This window comes from Bactrocera latifrons, unplaced genomic scaffold (assembly GCF_001853355.1).
Source record: "Bactrocera latifrons isolate USDA-ARS-PBARC rearing strain unplaced genomic scaffold, ASM185335v1 scaffold_4, whole genome shotgun sequence".
In the NCBI taxonomy this organism is placed as follows: domain Eukaryota; kingdom Metazoa; phylum Arthropoda; class Insecta; order Diptera; family Tephritidae; genus Bactrocera; species Bactrocera latifrons.
In genome coordinates, this window is record NW_017537045.1 from 2081564 (window position 1) to 2097688 (window position 16125).

Genomic DNA, 16125 nt, shown 5'->3' on the forward strand with positions numbered 1-16125 from the left:
ATTTTTTTCCCTACAAAAACTATATTACCAATAGCAACATATCATAGCTCATTCTCAAACAATTTTTAAGTAGAAAAGGCAAAATCGCCTGTACTCTTAACTTATATACATTACTCACTGTAAATACATATATTATAAGAAAAGTGAAATAAATTTGAATTTGAATTTGAACTAAGTCACAAAGACTCAACAGCAGCGATAATAACTTTCACGTAGACGTGCTATACTTTTGAAATCAGCAATGAGATTGAAGAATGTCGTTAAGGAAAATTACGCCTTGATAATACGTCATAAACGTTCCTGCCCAAATTTTTGTGGTACAGTGAGCTTTTTTATACTTAGGTAATAAAATATTGTATGGAATCATGAATCAGAAGTGGTAAACACCATTATCTATACTTACCTCTCTCTTTTGTTGTTTAATTAGCTTATAGACACCGGTAAGTGCCACTATCGAATGCTCTGAGTGCGTAGACAAACATTGACTTTAAAGCAGAGATGATCTAAACATAAGTATCCACTTGTGCCTGAATCTTTAGTTGGAGTTTACGATAATTTTAGAGATATTGTAAAATTTAAAGATTTTCTGAAGAGACTAGCTCTTATTACCTGAAATATAAGGGTCTGCGAAGCAGTTCTATTCAATAAACGCATGCGCCTCTTTAACTTTTCGTTAGCTGGTTCATAATCGCTCTCAGAATGCATGCCATTTCCGCACTCATTGCTTCATTGTAGATAATCTTAAAGAGCTTTCTAAAACATAAACTCCAGAAATTGTACCCAGTTTGAACAATTCTCTCAACAGCGCGGTGTGGAGTCAAATTCATAGAAATAGGGGATACATTCATTATGTCTAACGAGATATCATTCCAGAAATTTCAACTAGTTGCCTACTTTAATGGCCTATCGGTCATTCCAGATGTTCTAAGGAAAAGAACTCGCTCATATATGGTTCACATGAGAGCGTTAGAATTCTTAAATTTATGCAGATTATTATAAAGTAACTTTTTGCAGAAGTACTACGGTTTGTGCATTCATAGGTCTAATACAAAAACTAGAAAGGCAGTTTTAAATTTATATTTGTAGCTTAAAGCTCTTGACTTGTAGTGATAGTCTTGATATTTAGGACCACAGAATCTCTCAACTCTTTTAACCAAACATTTTATTTTTGTACAGTTTCTGTACAACTTTATTTCAGAATAAAGCCATCAACATCTTCTAATCTCACATTACATAGAACTTTCTGTGGTTTGTTTTACATCTCTTGCCTTTACTCGGCGCTCAATATCGGAACTGTGGCCTTATAAAGAACTCTATCAGATTGTAATTTTACCTGAAATCTTCTTCTTATTGCCTAGTACAGGTGGTACACAGGTTTTAAAAGTAATTGATACCAGTTGAACGTTGTCGTAGGGAGTCAATTATATTTGGGAGCAGTCTCATCCTTTTAAACCGTTGAGAGAACTTTACTTTAAGTTCTCAAAAAAAAAAAAAATTTAGAAATGTTTTCTGTTACTACAACAACATGCTGGGATTGATATTCGTTCCTTCTATTTTTCTCTCCTTGTGATTTTTTATAGAAGACTGATCAGGTTTTTGGTACTTTCGGTCGCTAATGAAGATTAAGGATTTATATCCTATACTTTGTAGATTCAGAAATACTCGATATATGAATTTATGAGTTTTTTTTTATTTTAGCGACATAAAATATTCCATAAATGGAATTAAAGAATGTTAAAATGTTGACAGTTCTTAGTCGGTTAAGAATTTGAGTAGTTTTCGTTTATGTAGAATCGAAGGCCGTTGGCATGGAAGTTTATGAGAGTATGGTCTATTCTTCATTACTGGAGAAAAGTCTATAAGATAAATGCACTACAGTTCCTAGACACCGGTTACTGAGAATATTAATCGATGATTAATTGTTGAAAGCTTCTATTTCCTTCCCTCCTGTCATACTCAGATCATAAGATAAGCTACGCACACTTAGTCGGACCACGGATTATTTCACTTTATGAAGGGCTGTGTATCCTATTTTTCAACTTTAAACTGTAGTTCTTTCTTCTTTTTAATTTATTTTATGAGAATTTATTCCCTTTGAAGTCTTTAACACATTTTTGTTTGCTAGTCAACTAAATCATACTGCTAACAGTGAACTGTGCGAGCTGCTTGGTGAGAAGCCGTGATGATCATGAGCCATTCAGTGGCAGTCTGGAACTCTCAATTATGAGCGAGTATTTAGTATTAAATTAGTATCTCTCAGACGAATGCTAGAGGCGTAAACTCGCACATTTGATTATCTTTCAATTCTCGCTTTTGAAACCGATCTTGAAATACCAAAGATTTTCACAAATATTCTTTTTATGTGTTTCCCTATATTTTCATCATATTAAATACTAAAAACAAATTAACTGATTATTAGCAAGTTTGTAGTGACAAAATGACAACAACTGTGCTGTGTCACAGAAATTATTCGACAGTTGGCTTATTGTCTCACACTGTCAGCTGTCACAAATCAATTTATTTGAAGGGATTGAACATTTCTGAAGGGATTTTTAAAAGTTTATCAGCAGTAATATACTATAGTAGTTTAAAATTAAATTTTTATTTATGATAGGTTACTTCGTAAATTACTCAATAATTTTATTACAAAGTAGTATGTACATTAGGCTTGTTCTAAGAGCCACATTACCGTAATATAATGATCGAAGCTATCATAAATATAAACAATTTTGTTGTCGCTCAAATATTCTAACTAAAATGTTTATACTAGTAGTATATTAGGATGGTACTTAAAAATTTCCAAAAATTTCCATACTTTTATTTTTCAAAATTATTATCCAACAAAAAAAAATATATAAAGCATATTGGCGTGTTCAGAAAATTTCATTTTGAATTAAATAAAGTTAAAAATAAGTTTCTCGAGACTTTTAATTATAAAAAAAAATATATTAGGGTGGTCTTCAAAAATTTATTAATCATAATAATTGTGATTTTCTAGAAGCTTATATTCAACTTTATTTTTCAAAATGACTGCAAAGAATGCAAAACGTATTAGGGTGGTCTTTAAAACATTTATGAAAAAATTTCGTAAAATTTTCGCCGGAAAGTAATGGTCGAAATTATCATTTATGTACAAGTAAATACATACATAATTTGTTGTCAATTGGAGAGGATTAGGGTGTATTATATGTCGATGACCTTATTGAGTCCAGATTGTATTTAATTATATTTTTTTAGTAACCTCGACGAATTTTTAGCAGCAGAGTTTTATATAAATGAAATTTTTTGTACTTATAAAGTAGTTTAAATTTTGACTTATTTTTTATTGAAGTCTTAAACAGTTAAAGAGATATGCACCATTTATATATAATGTCTTGCTTTCTGCATCATTAAAATATACGCTGGCGTTTAGATATTTGTTACACAAGTTTTTTTTCACATTTAAGTACCACCCTAATGCTCATGATTGTGCGTGGTACTCGTATTTATGTGGTCAGAACTTGCTATAGAAGCATTATTTCACATTTAAGTAATGCCAGAAAATGTTATAGAAATTTTATCCCGGTTTTTAGTACCACCCTTATGCACACAACTGTGCGTGGTACTCGTATATTTGTGGACTGACATATTAACGCATACTTATCTTGACTTCTAATTTATACAAGTATATTAATTTACCTATGGTATATGGTTATTTACATAGCAAAGTATATGTTAGAACTTTTTGTATTTGTTTGGGTGATTATATATATGTATAAATCTTTGTTTTTACTGATAAAATTAAATATATAAAATAAAAAAATATTAATAGATAATAATATCCATTCATTGCATATAAATATTAGTTATTACTAATTATTGTGAATCAAGTCTATTTAATCGAGCTTTCAATACACAATCTAATGAGCTTTTATAACTGTTAAACGGCAATTAAGATTATATACGCTGAAGAATAATACTCGTATCCATACTATGTATAAGTATTTAGTTGAAGTGCAAGTGCTAAAAATTGTTGAGCGCTAAGTATTTTTCAAAATCAAGCACTAAGAGGTTATATATATGCGTATATACACATATAGTATATTCCTCTTGTTCTATTTATATAACATCCGAGACACTTAATCTATTTATTATATATATACAGGGTGGCCCAAAGCTCTTCAACTTTTATATTATTCACGTGTTATGAGTACGCATCGCCCACATTCGCGACTAACATAATTGAATCGTAACTAATACTGTCGCACTATTGCTACATTCCATAAACTCGAGTTTAAAGATAATTTTCGGGTTTTTAACAATAACACAATTCATAAATATTATGCAAAAAATTTACTATAAGCTCACCCTAAACCCTATTTATTTAGAGTTTATGAAGATACAACTTTCGTACCAAAAATGGTGTTTTTATCTTGCTGCCACCAATGCGAGTTGACCGAAAATGGTGTTTCTAACTTTCGGACACTCGAGTTTATTGGTAATTTTCGGGGTTTAACAGTAAACACCTGTAAGTTTTGGTCCCAAGGCACAATACTCACCAATATTGGGTAAACAATATAATAATTTATCCATAAAATCGACTTAAACACTACACTTTTCGAGTTTATGGAGTTACAACTAAAGTTCTGCACGGAAAGTCAGTTTACCTTTCCAGAAAAACTCGAGTTTATGGGCAACTTTTGTTGTCTAGCAATCAACACTTATGACAACCGTGGAGTATCGCATTCTAAATTATTTTCATTAAATTTAACACCACCCTTTGAGTGCTTATTGTGAAACAAGCTTGCCTTACTACTGAATTTAGCCTCAATATCGGAACACTTGGCTGCACTATTCAGACAATATCTCAAATTTAACAATAAATTTTATAAGAACTGTGGGAAATATGATACTGATAATTAATGCTCCGCATAAGTGGCGTCTACGCCAACAAAGAAGAAGAAGAATCAATACTAAACCCAGCCATTATATCTAAAATTGTTTACATTACCTACGTTGAAACCCGTAAACTTATCATAAAAGACGGAATCTAGTATGAGTTCTTCAAGCCCTCTTTTCGACATCAGCGGTTTGTGATTCTCAATTGACCACACATAAAGCGGGTTTTTGTTATAGAAAAATTAATATCGGATTTCTTTCGACATTTCTCTTCAGTGAGTTTGCCATTTCATCTTGGAAAGATATACGATCCAACAACGACTCGAAATTATTAAAAGTTACTACCAAAATTCGGAGTCAATGGCCTCAGCTTCAAGAGAGCTAGTTCAACAATTGAGCTTTTAGTGGAAAAAAACCCAAATCAGTCTATCAAACGTCGCTCTCATGCGTTGAACATCTCTGTGACGTCATTGTGGCGAATTTTGGGAAAAGATCTTGTCCTACATTCTTACAAGATCAAATTGACGCAGGAACTGAAGCCAGTACCGTCGTATGTTGGTATTGTTCGTGAATTTTGCTAAGGAACAACATGAAAATGAACCGGATTTCCATCAAAATTCATTTTCAGCGATGAGGCTCATTTCTGTCTGAACGGAAAGTAGGCGTTATTGGTCAGGCAGCAATCTACATGTACACCATGAGTCACCATTGAATCCCGAAAAAATTACGGTTTGATGCGGTTTATGGGCTAACGGCGTCATTGGGCCGTTTTTCTTTCGGGATGTTTAAAACCGGCACGTTACTGAGAATGGGAATCGCTACCGCTCAATGATAACCGATTATTTTTGGACCGAATTAGATGATATGGACTAGGCACACAGCGAATGTCAGAATCGATCAACTTGTATTGAAACCAAGTTTGGTGAACATGTTAATTGACGAATATTTCATGTGGGGCTACATGAAGCCTATGTTCCATGTCAACAAGCCAGCGACGATTGATGAACTTTGTACAAATATCGAAAGTGAAATTGCAGCACAGTCGTCCGATTTATGCTTGAAAACCGTCGAAGAATGGGTTCAGCTTCTGGACTTCTGCTGATGATGAAATAAAGAATTTCATTGATAAACAAACCGTTTTTTTTTATTTATACCTTATTGTAAAATCCTTTATGTAAGAAAAAAATTTTTCTAAATAGTGCATGCATAACTAGGTGGAGAAACCATGCAAACTTTAAAGTTGTTCCATAAGTTCAACTAACAAACAAATATAATACTTTCTTATTATTATAGTTGTCTTAATATGCCTCTAAAAGCTCTAACTTGTTACCAACTTTTTATTTCTCTCACATTCTCTTTGCAGTTGGACACGCGGTGTTTTTAAGAAAGGCTACCAAGAAAAGTTGGGACCAGATGATATCTACGACCATGTGCCTTACTTAGATAGCAAGCTATTGACAAGCTCACTCGTTAAATACTGGGAAGAGGAGGTGCGTCGCAAGAAGCCCAATCTTTTACATATGATCTTCAGAGCATATGGCTGGCGTTTCGTGCCGATGTGCATCGTGTATTCGTTATTGGAGATCACATTGCAGTGAGTAAAAAGATATATAGATAGAGATATAATATGCAATTTTCACTATCAATATTTAACTGCGTTTTCTTGCAATCCACAGCACCTTCCAACCACTCTTTCTCGGCGAGCTCGTTGCCTACTTCGCTGACGGTCAAACTGACATTACCAAGAAGCAAGCCTATCTCTCCGCCACCGGTATTGTGCTATGCGCACTCATCGCCTCATTATGCTTTCATCCGTTTATGTTCTATCTCTTCAAAACCGGCACAGCCATACGAGTCGCTTGTGGTGGTTTAATTTATCGTAAATGCCTGCGTTCTTCGTTGACGGCGGACAATGGCGGTATGAGCGGTTTTGCGATATCAGTGCTTTCCACAGATCTGCCGCAGTTTGATACGACTTTCTACTTCTTTCACGATCTATGGAAGGGACCATTCGAGGCGCTTGTTTTCGGTTATATAATGTACAGGGAAATCGGCTGGCCGGCTATTGTGGGTATTGCGGCGATTGCAATATTCATACCGTTACAAGCCTGGGCAGCAAAGGCGGCCGCTAAGTATCGGCATCGTTTCGCTGAATTCGGTGATGATCGCGTTAAATTGATGAACGAGATAATCACGGCGATACAAGTGATCAAAATGTATGCGTGGGAGAAGTCCTTCGCAAAGCTGATAGCAAACACGCGTAAAAAGGAAATACGCGCCATAAAGGGTTCGATGAATATTTATGCGGGCATGCAATGCACGAACATAATATCGAAGTTTGCGCTGTTCGTCAGTCTGGTGGCTTACGTATACACCGGTGATTTCATCTCGGCGCGTAAGGTTTTCATAATTTCTTCGTATTACGATGCACTCAATGACTCGTTGCTGCACTTCTGGCCACTATCTGTCACCACCTGGGCGGAGACCTTTGTGTGTGCGCGTCGCATAGTCAAATTCCTAATGCAAAATGAAAATCCTGCGGATGGTGGCATTGAAAACTTTGGCGCCGATGTAGCTAAGGAAGAAAAAGGTAACTTCTCGGGACGTATACATAACCCTCGCGCAATTGAAAAGTGTGTGTTGGCGCACAATCTAACCGTCAGTTGGGACTCGCCGAAACTTGAGAAACGTAAGCAACACATTTCTGACATCAGTTTCAACATACGTCCTGGTCAGTTCGTCGGTATTGTTGGCAATGTTGGCGCAGGAAAGACCACACTGCTGAATGCCATAATCGGTGAGCTGGAGATCATCAAAGGCCATGTCGAAATAAACGGACGCATCAGTTATGCGCCACAAGCGGCGTGGATCTTCGAAGCTAGCATACGCGACAACATCTGCTTTGTGGAACCTTACGACGCACAGCGCTACAAAGATGTCATACATGCCTGTGAACTCGAGCGCGATCTGCAGCTGCTACCGTATGGCGATTCCACGATAGTTGGCGAACGTGGTATTAGTCTGAGTGGCGGTCAGAAGGCGCGTATTAGCTTGGCTCGCGCTGTCTACCGCCAAGCCGATATCTACGTGTTCGACGATCCGCTCTCTGCGGTCGATGCACAGGTAGCTAAACGTCTATTACGTAATTGCTTCCAACAATACCTGAGTACCAAAATACGTTTAATGGTTACACATCGTGTGCATAACCTCAAAGAGGCCGATTGGGTTATACTAATGGAAGCGGGTGTTATCGAAGTGCAAGGCACCTATGAAGTGCTTGAGCAGAAAATCAGCAAGCGCTTAAGCTTAACGCAAGAAAAAGTGGATAACCGTCCGAAGCTATTGCTTGCCGACAGCATGTTGGTTAAGCCGACGGAGGAAAAACATGAGAGCGTCCAATTGCCTAGCGATACGGGATCGGAACGCAAGGAACAACAAATGAAAGGTTCGGTGCGGTTTCACACATATGTGGCGTACTTCCATGCACTCCGCATGCCTTGGCTAATAGTTGTGATATTTATGTTGTTCATCTCAGCGCGGGCTTGCCAAGCCGGCATGGATGTATTCATAGCGAGATGGTGAGTAAGGTGATAATTTTGAAAATATTTCATGTATATTTTTACCCACGATGGAAGGACTCTTAAAACAGTGATATTGACTCTCCTTTTTTATTCACGGGAGCTCTAAATTTGGGATGTATTGAATTAGGCTCAATATCGTCTCAAAAGTACTATATAACGCCCTATAAATTGAGATTTATGTAGCAGAACACAAGATAAGATTATTTTTATGCGATAGGTTCTCAAGAAAACCGTCTTCCTTCCATCAATTAGTTAGCAATTTTGTTGACGCTGACTCAAGAAGCCAGTTTTCAGTCCTCATACTTATACCCAATTAATTATTTAAGATCTTAGTGTTTTTAGCCAAACAATAATTTTACTCTTTTCATCCAACAGGGCCACCTGGGAGGAATCTCAGCCGCAGCTACATGAAACAAATGATGAGTTCACTTCAAAGCGCATGGAAATCGTAATCATCTATTCGATACTAATGTTGGCAACACTTTTGCTATATGTTGTACGCACCTTCGGTTTCTTCTACATTTGTCTGGCGATATCATTACGTCTGCACGATTATCTCTTCAACGGTATTATACGAGCGCGCATGCATTTCTTCAACACAAATGCCTCGGGTCGCATACTCAATCGATTCTCGAGTGATATTAGTAACATTGACATAGCACTGCCGCAAGCCATGCTGGACTCTTACTCGGTGAGCATAATTCAGCTTATTTTGTAAAGTTCGTTATCTTTGACAGTTTCTTTTAGTTTTATACAAACACCATTGCGGTTTTGTCGATCGTGGCCTTCGCCAATTATTGGCTGCTTGTACCAGCGTTCGTAATGATCGCGCTGCTGTTCCTCTGTCGAGCACTCTACATCAACGCAAGTCGCAGTCTCAAACGCATTGAGAGCTTAAGTGAGTCCAAATAAGGACTTGGGTGTGCTTTAAATCTCACATTTTTTCTACTTTACAGCGCGCAGTCCCGTATATTCGCACACAAATCAGACCTTTCAGGGTCTCACTACAATACGCGCACTGAATGCCACCAACAATTTGGATCAGGAGTACCACAACCATCAGAACACCAACACTTCAGCATTATTTCTCTATGTCAGCGTTAATCGCGCTTTTGCCTTTTGGACCGATCTCATTTGCGTGCTTTATATACTTGCGGTTACTTTCAGCTTTTTGGTAATCAATAGCGACTTCTACAGCGGTGACGTCGGTCTCGCGATTACCCAGTCCATGACGTTAATAATCATGTGTCAGTGGGGTATGCGTCAGACTGCCGAAATGGAGAATAATATGACGAGCGTAGAGCGTGTGATCGAGTATGCTGAGCTACCGCCAGAACCCGCTTTGAAGACCGACACTAAAGTCATAGTCTTGCCTGAAACATGGCCGAGCAGTGGTGCAATACAGTTTAAGGATCTTTACTTGCGCTACACGGAACAAAGCGAGCCAGTACTTAAGGGGTTGAGCTTCTCCATCAATTCAATGGAAAAGATCGGTATTGTAGGTCGCACCGGCGCTGGTAAATCCTCCATTATACAAGCCATCTTTCGCTTAGCGCTGAATGAAGGCGCCATAACTATTGATGGTGTTGACATTGGCGTCTTGGGTTTGCACGATTTGCGCAGTCGCGTGTCGATTATACCGCAAGATCCGGTGCTCTTCTCTGGCACACTGCGTTACAATCTCGATCCGCTTGAGGAGAAGGCGGACGCAGAGTTATGGCGCGCTTTGGAAGACGTCAAACTAAAGGATTATGTGTCAACATTGGAGGGTGGCTTAAATTGTCGGCTGCATGATGGTGGTTCGAACTTTAGTATGGGTCAAAGGCAGCTGGTCTGCATGGCAAGAGCCATACTGAGGCATAACAAATTGCTGATCATGGACGAAGCGACAGCCAATGTGGATCCAGAGTAAGTTCACGAGCTTAAAGCAGCTCTTAGCAGTCATACTAATATACTCCCTCAATCTCTTCCAAAGAACTGATATGCTCATACAGGAGACTATTCACACGAATTTTGAACACTGTACGGTTCTAACTATAGCTCATCGCCTTAATACCGTTATGGATAATGATAAAGTGATGGTTATCGATGCCGGTCACCTGGTCGAATTTGGTCATCCATATGATTTATTACGTGATACAAACGGGTTTCTCTACAAACTAGTGCAGAATACCGGTAGACTCTCGGCGGAAATTCTGCATCGTGTGGCAGAGAAAAGCTATATAAAGCGTGTGGGTAAAAGGGAGTGAATCGAACTAGAGTGATAGGGGGTTTTAGAAGCGTCTAACCTTTGCGACGGTAAAAAGTTTACGAAGCTTTGAATTTATTTTAACTTTTTATTATTTATGCAATAATATTCGTATTTGGTATTAAGCGGAAAAACTTAGATTTAAGAATTGCGAATTTTTATAATTGAATTTCTACAATTAAAAAAATAAAATACGATTTTCGAGTAGTTTTAATTGTTTGATTGATAGAGGCGGTGTAGTAAATAGAAGAGTGGACTTTTTTATATAAGCAGACGTAGCTGAGAGTGTTTACGAAGACCGTAGAGAGTCGACTCGACGTCGTTTTCAGAAATTCGAACTGACGTATTGAACGACTTGGTACCTTTTGCGTCGATTGAAAGCGTACAAAGTATAGCTTGGTCAAGAACTGAAGCTGCTCGATTTTCCCAAGCGACATCGCTTTTCAAGAGCACATCTTCGTTCTAGGCTACGATACGACCGAACAATTGAAGGAGTTGAAGCACGGTGGGTCTTGAGAGATTTGTTTCATAGCGGAATTTCCTCTTTTGCGCAATCTTTAGGGTTCACTTCAATAAAAATATTTCCTTAAAATGAAAAGCTTGAGATTGAGAGTTCTTTTTTGGAACGCTTTATACTTCCTACTATCGAACCGTTATCAAAATGTGGAAAAACCGTTACAACAAATGCATTACTTATAATGAAGATTATGTCTACAACAAAGCTTGAAAACTCGCAGCAGAAAAACCATCCAAATAATGAGAGGAACATTGCTAAGTAAGTAAGTAGGAATGCCTGAGATTTCACATACTTTTTTAGACTTAATTTGAATATTAAATACCTGGTTGTCTCCCATATGGCTTTCTAAATGTTCTTAGAAATTATAGTACCACGCTTCAGCTAGTTTCATGCGGATAAAAGCCTTTCTATCTATAGGAAAATTAGAACTCTGCCAAGGATGCTCACTACTTTGAAGTTGGTTGTGGAATAAAGTTAAAAAAAACGTGTGACCATTAGAAGAAATGAAAAACAGTAAAAACATAACACCAGCGGTGAAAAAGTAAAAGCCAGACTGCAAATAAAAAATTCGGCTTTAACGACTAATCCTGAAGCTGAAGTTATTAAGTAAATCAGGTACTAAACTAAGTGTTGAGCAGTTTTCTATTAGATGTTCAATTGTGGGATTCACCAAGTTGCAATATGGGCAGACGACGGACTGTTGGGTCTTTTCCAAAGTGTATATATAATGCACTGTTTCCTGTTTATAACGGGGTTTTCAAGAGTCTATAAGTAGCTACTGGTAATTTGCAGATACGTCAAGAATAGCCAAGAGTTCAAAGTCTGCAGAAACACTCACTACACATCTACTGCTTTCCATTAAATGACAGTTTGACGGGCACTGTAAACAAACGCATGACCAATCAGCGTGTAGCAACTGCTGAGCGCCAAGCAGAGAGCGCATGCAAACTGTTATATATGGTTATGCGTGAGAGAGTTTATTACTTTAAAGCGCATACGAAGCTTGCGCGCTCTGTTTGAGGGTGATCATGCGCTAGTAAGCAACACTCGACCGAATTATCACAATTTATTTCGATGAGTGTGTTCACATATGAGCAAATCTCACAAACCGCCTGAAGAACACACACGATCAAAGCAAAGCTAATTCTTATTAGTATAATAATATTTAGAATTGCCAAGTAGCTCTGCAAGACTTGCTGTCTAGAGACAATACAACGTAATAACTGTAAAATTACTGTAAATTGACACCCTCAGGTTCAACTTGCTGTCAACAACATGATGCGCGTACGTTGATCAGCATTTGACGAGCCACTTAGTAATATGCAACCGTGTTTAGCGGCTAATTTGTGTTCGTAATACTTCGCAAAAAAAAAAGAAAGCAAAAACAATATAGCAAACTGCAACAACAACCTAGGCGATGTTCGACGAGAACTACGTATGATGTCGCAGCATATGTGTTTATTTAGTATAAATTTAGAACTAACGGGTAATAAGATGCAAAGTAACGGTCTCAGTTAAATCAGTTATAATTCGCGTGCGAACGCGTAAGCAACGATCGTGCTCGTGGTTAATATAGTGATCGTGTGCTGAATTAAGTGGAAGTGTGTCAAAACTAGAAAAAGGACATACTCGAAGGACTCTACCAGTAAATGAGTAAAAAAAAGTGTTTGTGTAGTGTTTTATAACGGGAATTAAGGAAACTTTTTATGTACTTTTTCTAATAAAAAATAGTTGCAATTTCAACTTTTGTAAGCCATTCAGCATGCTGCCTAAAATGAATGTGGACGAAGTGCGCGTTAGCCTGCAGCGCTTCGGCTGGCCCGATTATGTGGTGTTCGTTTTAATGCTAACCAGCTGTGCAGTGATCGGTATTTATTTTGCGCTGCAAATGCGTCGTGAGGCGAAGGCGCGCAAATCGGTGACGACAGAGGATGCCGAGGATGCTTACTTGGTGGGCGGCAGGAATATGAAGATCTTTCCGATCGCCATGTCGCTGATTGCGAGGTTAGTGGTGAATTATGAAATTAATGGATATTAGATCTACAAAACCGCAAACTTAAACCACTTGGTCCTGAGAAACGTCCCCTAAAATGGAGTGTGCCTTAAACAAAAAAAAAAAAAAAACCCAAAAAAAAAAAGACATATTGTCCTACAAAAAACTGACACAAGAAAAAAGCTAATGGTTCTAGAAGAAAAAAACATTAACGCCTAATCACAACTTTTACGTTTGAAAGAGAAATCTCTTGTCGTGATTTATGAGACCTTATGAAATAAATATATTTAACTGAAGTCTCTCTCTGCACGTTCCCAACTAATTCAAGTGCGATCTGCTTACGTGTAGAGAAGTAGTTATCCTTCCCGCTTATGGATAGAATATAAGTATCGATATAATGAGAAAGCTCTGAAAATTTTTTTTCCATGAACAATTTGGTTTCTCATACTCTTAGGCAGTTCATATTTACAACCATTAACAAGAATTTTTTTTATGTAGAAAATAATTATTACTTTGACGATACTGAAATGAAGACTGGCTGGGATTCGAAGCATGAAAAGTTTTAAGTGTTCTTGTTTAGAAGACACTGTTTAGTTACGTGAGATTTGATTAGTTCACTTTCCAAATCGGGTCCTCAATCACACATACATATTCACACTTAAACCATAGATATGTAGCTCTAAAAAAAATCCGTTGTGTTTCTGAAAACTCTTTATGATCAATCTAAGCCTCATAAATTTGAGATGGTTTACTTAGTTTAGATTGTAAATGCGGTCCTCGATCACACAAATTCACACTTCAGCCTTGGACAGCTCAAGACAAATCGGTTGTGATACTGAAACCTTCTTATGATCAATCTAAACTGTCATATTATATACTCGTATATGGTCACATATATACTCGTATATGGTCGAAGCGACTTTAACCCATCAGAAATCCGCTTAGACGTTTGAATTATACTACAATTAGATCAGTTGGTTGGCTAGGGTTAAGCTGTTAGTGATGTTTCTGCCGTAATCCAGCAAAATTTGGAGAGTTAAAATGTAAATTTTTAGACAATATTATATCAAATTTCCATCGAAAGGACTTCGACAAATTACTTGCGGCCAGATTTTTAGCCTCATAGCGCAAGATTCGATTGGACAGTGTCTGGTTAAAGTTTACTGTAGGGAAAACGTTGTCTTGCTGAAAGCTCACTGTATTGCACGCTACTTATTTTAGGCCAGAACGGTCTTGCGATTACGCAACTACTACAGGTTAATGAGTGCTCAATAAGCTTATACAAGCTTCAGCACGAACGGAGATCAACCGCAACTATTTTAACCTTAGCTAACTGCGGTCAGAAAAAAATTGCGAGAATATTACCTTTGAAAGCCAGCGCAATTAACGATGAATTAAATTAAGGCATGAAAATGATCGATCACTTTCAATCAGCTAAATGTTTGACCAGCACTTCACTTCGTGAGCTGATACAAACATCCCCCTTTTACGCATAATTTAATTAAATAAGATTAAAGCTAAGTTGCGGTAGGGGGTTCTCAATCACGTGTAAACTTAACTTGTGAAATTATCATGAGTAATTTTGCATCGTGATTGCGTATTAATACAATTTCTCTAGAATTTGTAACAGTTTGTGGGAAATAAGCCAAGTAGAGTTGCCACCCTAGCTAAGGGCGAGTTTTGATTTTAACTTACTTTAATATTTATTTTAATAGAGTTTTCATTGTGCATGACATGAAATAATGTAATTAGAAAATGGTAACGCTAAAAAGAATAAATGCTGACGAATCCTTTCAACAACTTAATTTGGTTTCTTTTGGAATATATTTTGGAATAACCGAGCCAAATACCGAAAAATATTTAATTGAAAACATAATTGTGGTTATATTTTGGTTATATATGCAAGAAATTTGGTAACAGCATATAATCTGGTTTCGGATATTTGTATTCAATCAAGAAACCCCGGGAATTTATAAATAAAACGAAAAATTTTCAACCGTCATCCCAATTTTTTTTTATCGATTTGAAGCGTTGCACATGTGTCAACCCTTCTCGCTATAGGCACTTTCCGAGATGGCCTTCAGCTATCGCTTCAAATTTGTTTTGATGTCTTCAAATAAGTCGAAGCGTATTAGCCGACGTGGATATTTCAGTGTGAAGAAAGTTAAAAGACACATGGAGCTAAATCATGGAGAGTCGGTACTTGTTCAATGATATTTGTTGAGTGTTTGCCTAAAATTTAACACAAATACGTTAAAAATTTTTGTAAAATTCGACAAATACTACTGTGGTCGACTGACATAAACAGCTGCTGTAAACACACTGGTTGACAGATCGCGCTAATTTTTGGCATCATAACTAAGAACAGTTCTACCAACCCAAAATTCACTTTGTCTTTCATATAAGCGGGATATGAGAGGGGGAAATGAAGAATTCCCGATACTTTCTTGCCAGAATGTATGTATTACTGCAATATGGGTCCTAAACTAAAAAGGTTAACAAAAGCTCTTAACTGTAAATATATTTTAATAAAAGTTGCCATCTGTTTATTAAGATACAATTTTTTTAAAAATCAAAAGGAGCCAAACCAAGTAGCTTTATGAAAACTCTTGACTGAAAATATTTTTTAAGGAACTTTTACCACTATTTGACTATTTTTGAGGCAGTGCAAATGATAAACCACAAGCTTTGAAAATATTGGAGATTTAAGCAAACACACAACTGAAAATATTTCGTTATTTATTTTGCCAACGGTTTAATAATTTTCAAAGTTAATAAGAACAAAACAAAACAAATTTAAGGTTCTTATTTTTGAAAATGGTTGCCACTATTTAAAAATTTAAAGTATATAAACAAACAAAAATATTAAATTAAGAAATAATTAAACATAAGCATCTACTTAAATAAA

At 36.9% G+C, this 16125-nt stretch overlaps 2 protein-coding genes across 2 annotated transcripts in view; both read left to right on the forward strand.

The window, feature by feature from the left end:
* The window catches only part of LOC108972470 (probable multidrug resistance-associated protein lethal(2)03659), a gene marked incomplete at its 5' end in the record, with an annotated part of 25364 nt that extends 14492 nt beyond the window's left edge, over window positions 1-10872 (forward strand). The window contains 6 exon segments of the mRNA XM_018939072.1: window positions 6242-6472; window positions 6555-8456; window positions 8835-9150; window positions 9207-9357; window positions 9416-10367; window positions 10435-10872. Of these exon segments, the coding sequence (XP_018794617.1) occupies window positions 6242-6472; window positions 6555-8456; window positions 8835-9150; window positions 9207-9357; window positions 9416-10367; window positions 10435-10708 (3826 nt within the window). The 3' untranslated portion in view covers window positions 10709-10872.
* Window positions 10873-12737: 1865 nt separating this feature from the next.
* The window catches only part of LOC108972471 (sodium-coupled monocarboxylate transporter 1), a 13643-nt gene continuing 10255 nt past the window's right edge, over window positions 12738-16125 (forward strand). The window contains exon 1 of the mRNA XM_018939073.1: window positions 12738-13228. Within this exon, the coding sequence (XP_018794618.1) occupies window positions 12987-13228 (242 nt within the window). The 5' untranslated portion in view covers window positions 12738-12986. The remainder of the gene's footprint in view (window positions 13229-16125) is intronic.